Genomic DNA, 13,842 nt, shown 5'->3' with positions numbered 1-13,842 from the left:
CCATGTCAGCCCACAGAGATCTGCTCTTGTATGGCCAGATCATAATTTATTTAACTTTCTGATGGGCATTTGGGTTGTTTGCTATTAAAATCTGACTTCAATATACATCCGTTGTTAATCTCTCTGCAAATAAACTCCCAACAGTGCACTTGCTGGGTTTAAAGGGTATGTGCCCTTATAATTTAAACTGATGTCTCCAAATTGCCCTCCAGAAAGTGATGCACCAATTTTACACCCTCACTAGCGGTGCGGAAGTGCCTGGTTTCCCACACACTCCCCAACACAGGCTGCTATTAGGTTTTTAAATCTCTGCCAATCTGATAATAGAAATAAATAGTGCCCTACTGTTCTAACCTGCATTTCTCTAACTGCAAGCGAGCTGAACATCTTTTTGTTCAATTAATGGGCATCTGCAGTGGTTACAAGCATGGCTCTGATGCGAGCCAGTCTGCACAAGGACCTACTAATGGTTGTAGGTGGCGACCAGGTGTGTTACGAAGCTACTCACTTAACCTCTCTGTACTTTGTGTCCTCATCTATAAAATGGGGATAGCAATCGTAGTTATTTCAGAGGATTGTTCTGAGGCTCAAAACAGGAAAATACACATGAAATGCTCAGCACGGTCTCTGGGACACGGTGAGTCCTCACTAAGTCTCAGTGGCCAGTAAGAGCAGCAGCTGTAGCAGACGCAGTACTAAAAATAGAAGTAACCATAATAGTAGCACTTCCTTTTATGGGATCTGTCCAGATTCTTTGCCTGTTTCTCCATTGGTGGTTCATCCTTTAATTGATGTGTATGAATTTTTTTAAATTAAAGAAATTAGCCCTGCATCATATGTCACAAATATTTTCCCATTTGCTACTTGTCTTCATTTATAAAATTTCCCTTCTTTTAAAAAATAACTTTGTTTTTCTTTACCCAAGAAAAGCATATTAGCTGTAGAAAAATCAAAGATACAAGAAAAAAAAAAAAAGAAGGAAAATGACAACCAGATACCCTCTATTAATATTTTGGTGTCGACTCTTCACTAGAAACGGGACTGCAGGCGTACTGATCAGAAACCTAACTCTGATCACAACGTATTATGAATGTCTTTCTACTTTATAACTCCTTTTGACTCCCAAGGTCAGTATTTTGCCTACTGCTCAAAATACTTCCCTTTGATCCAGACCACTGTCTGTTTCAAGTCTACTAATTCCAAGACGGAAGTAAGCTTCCCTTCAGGCCCAACATGGGCCTTCTCCCAGGCAGTGGAGAAAGCTAGAGGCCCAAGAATCACAGGCAACCTTTTCCACAGGAAAGCTTTGAACCGGACTAGTCCTCCAGAGCTGGTGCTGCAATAAGCAAAACGTCAACAGCAGCGCCCCCTGCAGGTGCTGGCAGGTAGCTCTCCTGTTAAAGCACTCTCCAGATTTTCCTGCCAGCTGCAGAATGGCTGCACTTATCCCGGCCAGGGACAGGTACGGAAAAGGCTGACAGTTTTACCAGGTGCTCAACCTCACCAGTTCCAAATAAAAAGATCACCAAAACTGCACGTTATTTCTGTTTTTGGAAACATTGTACTCTCAGGGAATTGCTGACTTTCCTACTAGCGGTCAAGCCAGAAACTGGGCAGGCTCCCAAGCTGGGGGAACCCTGAGACCAAAGCCCAGTGTCCCAGAGCCTGGGCTTGGAGTGACCGGGTGGGAGAAATTTCAGGACAGACCCAGCAGCTGAGAAAAGGAAGTCTGTTTATTTCAATTCACCATCAAAAGTGGCCACAACTTAAGAACCCAAATGCAATTAAGAAACTAAAGAAACAGGTTCAGAAAGAGAAGCCAAACAAGAAGAAAAGCAGGAAGGGGGAGTGAAAAAGAGTATGATCTTCTACATTCAAACAATTAATTACGCAACTACTATGTCCAGTGAAAAGCTTCCCTCTGGGCCAAGGGTCTCCCTCCACAAACAGGTCCCCCACCAGCAGGGCAGCCATGAATTCCCCTCTCCCACTGGCTTACTCGGAGACACCCTGTTCTCACACAAAATAAATGAGTAAGATGATTCAAGAGTTGGCAGGCAGCCTGAGATTTCAAGAGATAATAAGGGAGTGTTCCCAGAATTTTTGCTTGCTCTATATGACTACTATATTGGAGATGGTTCTGTATCTCCAATTGAGACTCCACAGAAAAGAACATGAGTTTCTCCACTCCAACAGCAAGAGTAGAACAAACTTGTACTTCACACTGTTCAGTGAATTTAAAATAAAACATTTCTGCTGGCAACAACGACACAGCCAGCCATGCATGCTTAGTCTTTTCTCAGTGGGTCCTGGTTCCCTGCCCCTTGATGCAAGTGCCTATCCTGTCATTGTGTGACCATGTGCAGAGGGTGGGTTTTCAGTTCTGACATGACAAATAAGGAGCTTTGGGTTGGGAAGTGGTTCACATCCAGCTGAGGTGGCAGGCACCATGGGGCCCAGGACAGGAGTGGGCTGGCCCCTCCAGATAACGCAGAGGCAGCAACAGCCCCATACCAGTTTAAAAGGAGCTCATTCTTACCACAGGGGCAGTGGTGGTTCAGTGATAGCATTCTCACCTCCCCTGTGGAAGACCTGGCTTGGATTCCCAGACAATGTACGTCAAGCACAGCCACCACCCATCTATCAGTGGAGGTTTGCGTATTCTATGAAACTGAAGAGGTAGACTGAGACGGAAAAAGGCCTGGAGATCTACTTCTGAAAATCAGCCAATGAAAACCTGATGGATCACAACAGTTCCATCTGTAAACAATCATGGCACAGGACTGGGCAGCATTTAGTTCTGTTGGGCATGCGGTCCCCGTGTCCAGCTAAAAACAATTTCTGGCTTCCACAGCTAGTTTGAAACAACAATGACCCTTAAACCAGTGGGACAAAATCCTATTCTGCATACGCATGCCCTACGGCAGGAGGTTCCAGGCAGGTTCAGGACAGACAGACCTTGTATCAAACACTAAAAAATCACTCTGGCTTCCTGATTTGGAGTCCTGGTGCTGTAGTAGTTAAAAACTTGGCCACTAACCAAAAAGGTCAGCAGTTCAAATCCACCAGCTGCTCCTTGCAAACACTATAGGGCAGTTCTACTCTGTTCTGTAGGGTCACTATGAGTAGGAACCAACTCGAGGGCACCTGACACCACCACCCAGGGAAGAAATCTAACCCCTGCTGACAGGCCCCTGGACTCACCTTGGGCATGCAGGGCTCGATGAAGCAGGGGTAGAAGCCCAGCCTGCCAGAAGGAGTAGCAGCCATCCACCAGCTTGTTGCAGCGGCCCTGAAATCCACCTTCAAATCGCATCTGCCGACTCGTCACCCATTGCTGAGAGTGAGACACAGATAGAAGACGTGGTTGTGGGCTGACTGAGATACAAATCCAGAAAGACAAGTCTCCAGAGGCCTGGCACTTGAGTTTTGGTACTTCAACTGTCTTACCTTCCTTTCTCTCACTGCCACAAAAGATAGCGTGGAACATTTAAGCTGACCCCTCTCAGGCAACCACACTGATCTCAGCTCAGCTCTCCCGTTCCAGCTCTCTCCAGATCTTCCTGGCAATTAAAAAATGACTGCACTCTCGTCCCTGCCGGGGACAGGGTCAGTACCTAATAGACAACTAACTACCTTTTTCCTGGTTCCAGATCTGTGCTGGTTCCCAGAGAATAGAGAGGCCAAGTTAGCTTGTAAGGAGACCTGCAAAAACCTCGTAATAAGCAACAAGGCTGAACCAGTAAATTTAAAGGCAAACCACCAATGACGATTTCTAATCACTTTCTCTGCTCAGGGAATTTTATTAAAAGGAGAGAAATGGAATCTTGTGCTACATCTCATCAGATGATCTCAAACTGTTCCTGTATTTTTATCTGGCACCCAAAGTCTCTTCCCAAGCCCCTAGCAGACCTGGGTACAGAAGCCATCAGTCCTGATAACCAAATGATGGCTCTGCCCCACCTTGCTGCTCTGCTTCTCCAGGGGAAGCTGGTTGGCTCATATAAGAAAATCTCTGAAGCTACACAATGGCTCTTGATGTCACCCTGGTGGTCACACATGATACTACCATCCTTCGCTTATCTCCACATGTTCTAAACACGCTATACTACTGAGACAGAGATAGTCATGGGTTTGGCCTGTAGGAAGGAGCAGAACCAACTGGCTGAGCAGATATTGAGGTTTCCATTTCCCTCACGTGTCCTCCAGGCAGTTCCAACCACCAGCTGCTGACTTGCAGAACTGCCTTCTTGAACTGAAAGACTACAGAAGGGGTATTTCCCCTGCACTTAGATGCTTCCTGGATCAAGTTGCCCGAAGTAGCCACTAGAGACCTTTATGTCCGGGAGCTCCAGCCCTCCCTTAAATTAACAGTTGTAGACTTTAGATTATATCCCTTCTCCAGGCAAAACCCACCCATAGTCGCAATCCCAAACTCTTAAAAGAAAAAAGCATGCAGTGCCGGTTCAGGCACTAATACAGCCCCAGGCTGTCTTAAATGAACTAGCACTTAGGGATGACACAGTCAATTGAAGTGGGCTAAGCATTTCTCTAGAAAAGAGAATATAGGTCCTATGGGGTGGGGTGGAGTATCCATACTTACCCCACAGCTTAACTGTTTCTAAGCCAGACTAATTGTATTTCTTCTAGTCCATGATCCCAGGGGCTTATTATATACCCCTTAACTACCTGAATTCATAAAAACCCTCAGAAAAGGGTCCCAGTGAAGGGAGGAGCAGTTTGGGTGAGAGGAACACTGACATTTATTGAGTACCTACTATGTACCAGGCTGTTTTTATATGTTCTCTCATTTAATCTTCAAAGAAAAAGGAATTGTTACCCTTACTTTACAGAAGAGAAATAATTGAAACTAAAAAATTAGACAGTTTGCCCAAGGTCACACAGCTAGGAAGAGGCAGAGGCAAGGTTCAAATCTAGAATGTTGCCATTAGAACTTGTTAACTGCCGTCCAATCAGCTGCAACTCATGGCAACCCTACGCACAATGGGATAGAACCATTAGGATTCACAGGCTCACTTTTGAAAATAGATAGCCGGGCTTTTCTTCCTAGTCTGGAAGCTGCACTGAAACCTTGTTCTGCATCATAGCAACGCACAAGCCTCCACCAACAGACAGGTAATAGCTGCACATGAGGTGTGTTGGCCAGGGATCAAACCCAGGTCTTTCACATGGAAGGCAAAAATTCCACCCCTGAGCCACCACTACTTTCTTTGAAACTCATAAGGCTAAGAAATGATGCAAGGATAATATATTTCTTATTAATGTTTCAGAAACCCTGGTGGCGTAGTGGTTAAGAGCTACAGCTGCTAACCAAAAGGTCTACAGCTAGAATCCACCAGGCACCCCTTGGAAACGTATGGGGCAGTTCTACTCTGTCCTTTAGGGTCACTATGAGTCGGAATCAACTAGACAGCAATGGGTTTTGTTTTGTTTATTAATGTTTCATCCTTGTCAGAAGATCACATTTTAAGAGGTCTGATAACTCTCAGTCCAGTCCACAAAGTTAGCCATGTGAGCATGAACCCTCAAGGGAGAAGGGCAAGCTGCGGTAGGCTCCTGAGGATAAGGACGCATACTCTGGTTTTAAACTCTCTTGGAAGCTCACAGTGGCTTCCACGATGGGACCCTGACATCTAAACTCAAGAAGGAGCTGAATGTCAGATGCAGCACAGTCTAGCTGACCTGCTTTGAGGTCATGGTTGGAGTGGGCCTACTCCCCAGAAAACACAAGGGGGAATACCTTCTCTTGGGTGGCTGTGGGGTGCCTGTATGTTTGTGCACTAGGCCACCAAGGAGAATTTAACTATACTCTAGTGACTCCATGAACCTGACTACTTTCTGAGTTTATTCTGAATACTGCCAGAGCTTACAGTCCAGATATAAATGGCATGGGCCACCTTCTCCCATAATTACCTGGCTCTGCCTAGAGAGCTCAAATATTCACATAGTACAGTAGATAATAAAAGCTTGGCTTCAAAAAGGTTCAAGCTCTTCTCATAACCTTTTTTTCCAGGAGATTCTTCCTGAGACACATGTTAACTTCTAGTTCTATAAGACAGACTGAGGATAACATTCTTCTTGGAGTACTGCTCCAGGAACTTAGAGGAGTACTCATGACAGATATCTGAGTTACTCAAGAAGACTCTGGAGCTGGCTTAACACACTACTAGAGAGTTCTGAGCAGGAAGAAAAAAAGGCAGAAAGAAGGGAGTCAAGGCTGGAGATAAGACATTTGCCCAACTCCACTTTCTCAGAACGGTGCTGAGTGCTCCAAAAACTATATCTAAAGCTTCATTCCAGGACTTGTAGTTTGTTAAGCTCAAGGCAAGAAGTCAGCTAGTCCTTCCCATAGCCAAACTCTCCCCAAAGCCCACAGGTCTCAGTGCACTGAGTCACCAACAGTGAGTGGGGGCCCAAGAGACACTTACTAATAAGCTCTTCAGGTTTAAGTAACATTCCTTCTTGAGAATTACCAGTGCAGCCAGGCCACAGAAAGTGTAGCCACCATGGGCTTCCATCCCTGGCACCCCGCCAATTCCACCTTCCCAATTCTGACACCTAGGAAAAGGATGAAAAAAGCAGATTGAGCAGTCAGTCTCAACTAACTTGCAGTCGGGCTGAATGGATGCACACAAGTCAGGACCATCCTTGGTACCAAAGACTGAGTTCACTCAGATGGGAGCATAAGCAGCCATACTCTGAAAGGGAAGATGCTAACTTTCAGAGTTGTCTTTCCCCGCAAAAAATAGAAACTTAGAAACTCTATGTAAGAAACATAGCTCCTCAAATCATTACTCTTTGGAAAAAGGTTATAAAATTATACATATGGTATGAAAACCATCAAGTTAAAAAACATACATTGAAAAATAATCGCTAATTCTGGTTATCTTTGCATGTAGGTCTATTCGTGATATTTTTCCTTTTTATGTTTCTTTCTTTTCAAAAAGTTCTATAATGAACATATGTATCTTTATAGCTATTCAAATATCAAAAATAAACCCTCAATTTTAAAAACTAAAATATCCTATATATTCTGATTATTCATATAATACTGTTACTGTAATTATTTGGGTTAGGCTATATATTAAGACTATATTTTCTAGTCATAAAAATATGAATAATCTTTGACCCAATAATATACTATTTCTAGGAATTAATCCTACAAAATTAATAAGAATGTGCCCAAAGATCAGACTATAAGAATGTTTACTGTATGCCCAATTATAACAGTGGAATATTAGAAACAAGTTAGAAGCTCAACAATAGGAGACTGGTTATATAAACTATGGTCATTTAAAGGAATACTAGAGAAGTATAGTGACTTCTAAAACATCATTGGAGGAAATGTTTCAAACATATGAAAGAAGTTATAAAATGGTAATATACTCTATGATTTCATGTTCAGAATTCTGGAACGATTAATAATAAAAACAGTGGTTATCTCTTGGTGGTGGGGTTCCAAGTGATTTAGATTTTGTTCTTTTTGCTTGTCTGTAATAATCATGTTTTATCTGTGAAGTAATAAAGTATAACAATGTAGAACTTTCCCTGCAAGGATCTCTAAGCATGGAGTCACACTCCCTACAAGTGCGACCGCCTCACCATCCCAGCAGTGAGACAGGTGGACAGGAAAACCAGCATTTAATCCAAGAGCTGCTAAAACTTCAGGTGGGAGAGAAAGGGAGAAGTAATATCTTGCTGTCTCACGGCACCTCTTCCAAGAGACCTGGCACCTGGGGAACTCACAGGTCTATTTTGGAGGCGTCCCAGCCCAGAGAGATCACCAGTATAGAGTACAGGGTCAAAAACAAGCTAACCTTCTCTGTACAGGTTCCTCGGAATCTCCTCTTCCCCCGCCCAGACACACACCTTCAAAGTTCCCTTTCCAGTGCAAGATTATGGCATTTGGCTCCTTGGATTATAGGAAAAGCTCAAGTTTGAAAGATGAGTGAAGGATATGCAAGGGATCTCTAAATTTTTATCAACTGGTCTTTTTTTTAATTGAAAAGGTAAAAAACCCATTTAAAAAAATTCAAACAGTACAAAAGAATATAGAATGCAATGTAAGTCTCCTGCCGCCTCATAGTCGCTTTCTACACACACACACACACATACACACACACCACACACACAGATATACACAGCTATGTTCCACTTTCCCTCTCTTTGTTTTTACATACATGGGAGCATATGATACATGTTCTTCTGCACTTTGCTTTTTTCATTTAGTAAAATTCTTTGGGAGTATCTTCTAGCTAAACATAATTGATTGAACACAAGTAAAAAAGTGAAGGAATTAAAAGAAAAAAAAAAAAAAACCACCTACAAGGGTAAAGAGAGTACGAGAGGACATGAACACAGACAAGAGATAATAAAAATTTGGAACCCAGAAAAGGAGAGGGCTAGAAGTAACCAACTTAGCAAAAGGAAGGAACCTAAACCAACCAGGGAGAAAAGGTGAGGAGCTGGGGAAAAGCAGGCAACAAAAAGCAAGGGGCCTCCTCCAAAGAAAGGTTCAAGGATTAGAAATATAAGATAGTTCTAAAAGTGGGATGGTGTCATGGATTGAATTGTGTCCCCAAAAAATATGTGTCAATTTGGTTAGGCCATGATTCCCAGTATTGTGTGGTTGTCCTCCATTCTGTGATTAATATAATTTTCCTATGTGTTGTAAATCCTAATCTCTGCCTGTGGTTAATGAGGCAAGATTAGATTATGTTAAAAAGTATTTTAGGGTGGGATATAACACCCTTGCTCAGGTCACATCCCTGTTCCAATGTAAAGGGAGCTTCCCTGGGGCATGGCCTGCATCACCTTTTATCTTACAAGAGATGAAAGGGAAGGGAGCAGAGAGTTGAGGACCTCATACCACCAAGAAGGCCGAGCTTGTACTTTGGACCTGGGGCTCCTGCATGGAGAAGCTCTGAGACCAGAGGAAGATTGATGACAAGGGTCTTCCTCCAGACCTGACAGACAGAGAAAGCCTTTGCCTGGAGCTGGTGCCCTGAATCTGGACTTCTAGCCTACTAGACTGTGAGAGAATAAATTTCTCTTTGTTAAAACCATCCACTTGTGGTATTTCTATTATAGCAGCACTAGATAACTAAGACGGATGAGTCTGAACCAAGAAGATTGGCTGCAATGACAGGCTGGCCCATAAAATAAATGATATCACCCATGAATACTGTGCTCCTCTAAATAATCATCTAAATGAAACCAAACAGTAAACATTTTCCCTAGACCAAAGATGAGAAGGTAATGGGCACAGGGAAGCTAGACAAAAAGAAACAGAACAACCAGAATGGAAATAATGAGAATGCTAATATACTGTGAAAAACGTAACTGAACGATATGTACAGAAATTATTAAATGAGAACCAAATTTGCTGTGTAAACTTTCACCAAAAACACAAGGAAAAAAAAAATTCCAAAAAGCTAAAAATAAAAAAGATGATTAGTCGCAAATTCATGTAAGAATCAGTTAGACCTCTAGGTACCCACCTCAAACCTAGCAGAAGATAAGAGATTTGGAGGGCTTAATCAAGAGTACTTGAATTAGAGGATATCAAGCACAGCTGAGAGCAGGGGCAAGGCACCATACCAAACAGAAAGCTTAAAAGTGAGAGTCTATGCTCTGAAAGCAAACACTCCCGATTCCTTTCCCCACTATTATTTCACAAGGTAGGAATCTGGAAAACTGGTAAGCTGAAGAAAAAGCCCTACATATATGAGTATTCTCCAATGAGATGGCTGGATCCTAGCCCACCATTGCACACATAGCTCCCTGTCAGCTTTAGTACTTTACTCTTAAATATGAACAGCCAGGCTTTGAACAACAGACATCGGAGCAAAGATGAAGGAGAGAAAGACAGAAATCAAAGCAAACAAAAAGAAATAGGAGGAAATAATGCAGGAAGCAGAAAAAAAACTTTTTAAAATTATATATCTTTAAATATTACGTGAAATAAAAATATTGCAAGGAAGTGACCATCTAAGCTATATCAATTGGTCTCAACTCATCTGGAGCAAAGGAGAATGAAGAACACCAAAGATACAAGGTAATCATGAGCCCAAGAGACAGAAAGGGCCACATAAACCAGAAACTACACCCGCCTGAGACCAGAAGAACTAGATGGTGCCTGGCTACAACCAAGGACTGCCCTGACAGGAAACACAACAGAGAAACCCTGAGGGAGCAGGAAAGCAGTGGGATGCAGACCCCAAATTCACATAAAAAGACCAGAGTTAACAGTCTGAGACTAGAAGGACCCCGGTGGTCACGGTCCCCAGACCTTCTGTTAGCCCAAGACAGGAACCATCCCCAAAGCCAACTCTTCAGACAGGGATTGGACTGGACAATGGGATAGAAAATGATACTGGTAAAGAATGAGTTTCTCGGATCAAGTAGACACATGAGACTACGTTGGCATCTCCTGTCTGGAGGGGAGATGAGAGGGCAGAAGGGGTCAGAAGCTGGCCAAATGGACACAAAAAGAGAGAGTGGAGGAAAGAAGCAGACTGTCTCATTAGGGGGAAAGCAATTAGGAGTATATAGCAAGGAGTATATAAATTTTTGTATGAGAGACTGACTTGATTTGTAAACTTTCACTTAAAGTACAATAAAAAAAAATATTGCAAGGATAAATCATCCCTGAAGTGAGAACAGGAGACTATATAAAAAAAGCAGCATTCAGGGACTAAGAATAAGCTCTGGAAAATTAAAAACAGAATTGCAGAAATAAAAACTGAATAAAAGAATTGGAAAATAAAAGGTAAGGGAATCTCTCAGAAAGTACAAGAAAGATTAAAGAATGGAAAATAGGCAAAAAAAAAAAAAAGATTTAAGAAATTAGAAGAGTGAAAGAAATTATTAAGTACATGGGCTTCCTGATCAAAGGGGCCTTCTGAGTGCCCTGCACAATGAATGAAAAAAGATCCACATCAAACTCCATCAGCATGAAGTTTCCCAATGGCAAGAAGAGATATTCCAAAAGCTTCTACGGAGGGGAGTGGAGTGGGTGGTAACAAAGAAAAAGAAAATCAAAACAAAAACATAAAAGATTGGGACTCACAATAGCACTGGCAAGCAGTATAGCACAGAGGCTATCATAACAGCTCTGGTCCACTGAATTTCTTTGTGTCTCAGCTTAATATCAAATTCAATATCCCATCATTTGACATATAAAGAAACACAGTGAAGTTAAACAGTTAAATAACTTATCCAAGGCACACAGCTAATAAGTGGCAAAACTAGGATTCAAACCCAGGCTGAGTTCCACGTCTAGTAGGTGCCTAACAAATCAATCCTCCCACAAAGAACAGCTATAAACTCTGGACAAAATACAAAAGAAAATTTCCTGAGAGCTCAGCAGACTGAAAAATAGCAGACAGGTTTTGGTGGGGACTGCAAACTTGGAGCAAAGAGCAGGGAGTTAGACTCCCCTCTCCCCTTTGCTTGTTTTTATCCTCCTGGTTTGCCCTAAGGATGACCAGAGTGGTGGCAACAGCAGTTCAGGAGTAGTGAGAGGGCAGCCAAAACAATAATAGAAAGCTCACCATCTTTCTGGCAAGAACCAGGTTGCCAGAGAGTGAGGAGGAATTCCAGAAAGAAGAAAACCAGAGAAGAAACCCCAAATTCTATGTTTAAACTTAGCTCAAATCTCTGACTAACCCCAGAATCACACATACAATGGGCAAACTGAAAGCAAAATTGACCTGAGATTTGAGTCACTGCTCACTGCAGGAGTGATAATTTGCAGTTTGAGTTTAACCCAAGTTGATTGCCTGCTAAAATAAAACATTAGCACTCTTTAGAGCAATATAACAAAATCCAGTCTATTCAACATAACATCACAATGTCCAGGATACCATCCAAAATTACTTGACATATGAAGAGTCAGGAAAATGTGACCCAGCCTCAAAGGAAAAGACAATCAACACATGCCAACTCCAAGATACTCAGTTTCTGGATTATCAAACAAGGATTTTGAAGCCATCTATTATAATTACATGCTTATCTCAGTGAGGTGAAGAAAAATATACTCATAATGAATAAAAAGATGATAGAAAATATAGAAAAGAACCAAACCCAAGCAGTCTAACTTGAAAACCTATACTCTCAATCTCTAAGCTAAAGCTACCTTGCTAATGAGCATGACATAGCAAGTGCTCAATAAATGTTGGCTATTATCAACAGCCTTATTAACAATGACACTGAAGGTTGGCAGATAACGGAGCAGTGCTTGTAAAATTCTGAAGAAATAAAGTTTATACAATTCCCAACTTAGAAATCTCAAACCAAATAAACTATCAATCGGGTGTGAAAATAGAATAAAAACATATGGACAATCTTAAAAATGTATCTACCAAGTGCCCTTTCTGGCATCTACTGAAGTATGTGCTTCATTAAAATGAGTAAGTAAATCAAGAAAAAGGAAGGCAGGAGCTCCAACAAAGGAGAGTGAAGCAAATTACATGCTGAAAGGAAGCTTCTGGATGCTTGCTGTGCAGCAAGCTGAGAGCAATCTGTCCAGACTGAAGCAGGAAGATAGAGGGCTCCAGGAAGGATGACTGAAAAACACACACACAGAGACACAAGAGAACTGATAGACTACCTGAAGTATCTGACTATATTGTAACTTTATAGCTCTGGCAGAGAATTTGGGAATGAATTCATGAAACATGCATTTTTTTTTTTTTTTTTAAGATGTAATGATTAACTCCGGGAAAGTAAGTTATATAAAAAAATAAGTATGACCATAGTATATTATCTGGTTCAGCTGTAAACAATACTTACATAGTAATAAGTACTATTTTGATAAAAAATAAAAATGTAAAAAAAAATACAGTTTGGATAACATTCTACTAATAGTACACATATATCTATTATACCTTCAGTTTTCTTTTTTAAAATATTAAATATTTGAAGCATCCAGGAAAGTATAACAAATGATATATAGAACATACACGTACCTAATGCCTAGCTTTGACTTAGCCATACACACTTCAGGTCTTCTTTTTTTAAAAGAAATAAACTATTACAGATGACTGAAGCTTCCTGTATACTCCTCCCCAATCGATCTCACTTCCTTTGTTTCTTCCCCAGAAGTAACCACCATCCTGAATTTAGTGCTTATCATTCTCCTACATACGTTCCTAACATTACTACGTATGATTCTTCCCATAAACAACACAGACATGTTTTACGTGCTTTCAAATTTTAATTAAATATATTGATCTGTATGTTTTCTTTAACATCCTTTTTTTAATTCAACATTATGTTTTTGAGATTTATCTCTATTGATACAGGTAGCTCTATTTCATTCATCTTAACTGTTATATTATATTCCAATATGACTATACCACAATGTACTTATCCAATCTAGTGCTTATGGACATTTAACCTATGTCTAGTTTCTTGCTATTATAAATGATTTCTATACTTGTTTCCTTCACACATCCATATAGGAGTTTCTGTAGGAGTGGAATTACTGGGTCGAAAGCAAGAGTAACTTTGACATATTGCCAAATTGCTCTCCAAGCTGGTTAAATCAATTTAGATGCCCACCAAGACTGTTTATCAAGATTTTTGATCTTTGCCAACCAATAAATTATACAACATAAAGAAAGTTTGGAAAACAGAAAAATTTTTAAGTATTTTTAAAATGTACAATCGTAGAAGCCTAATAGAAACCCTGGTGGTGTTGTGGTTAAGAGCTACAGCTGCTAATCAAAAGGCTGGCAGTTCAAATATACCAGGTGCTCCTTGGAAACCCTATGGGGCAGTTCTACTCTGTCCTTTAGGATCGCTATGAGTCGGAAT

General features: G+C 41.2%; 1 protein-coding gene across 1 annotated transcript in view; it reads right to left on the bottom strand.

The window, feature by feature from the left end:
- FNTB (farnesyltransferase, CAAX box, beta) overlaps positions 1 to 13,842 on the bottom strand; it is a 79,733-nt gene that overhangs the window by 8,145 nt on the left and 57,746 nt on the right. Inside the window, exons 8-9 of the mRNA XM_049898230.1 lie at positions 6,450 to 6,579; positions 3,205 to 3,337 (exon numbers count right to left, since the gene is read on the bottom strand). Coding sequence (XP_049754187.1) covers positions 3,205 to 3,337; positions 6,450 to 6,579 — 263 coding nt within the window. The remainder of the gene's footprint in view (positions 1 to 3,204; positions 3,338 to 6,449; positions 6,580 to 13,842) is intronic.

The sequence above is a fragment of the Elephas maximus genome, chromosome 10 (assembly GCF_024166365.1).
Source record: "Elephas maximus indicus isolate mEleMax1 chromosome 10, mEleMax1 primary haplotype, whole genome shotgun sequence".
Classification (NCBI taxonomy): Eukaryota; Metazoa; Chordata; class Mammalia; order Proboscidea; family Elephantidae; genus Elephas; species Elephas maximus.
Note: the sequence above shows the minus strand (reverse complement) of the source record. Positions and strands in the feature narration are given on the sequence as shown.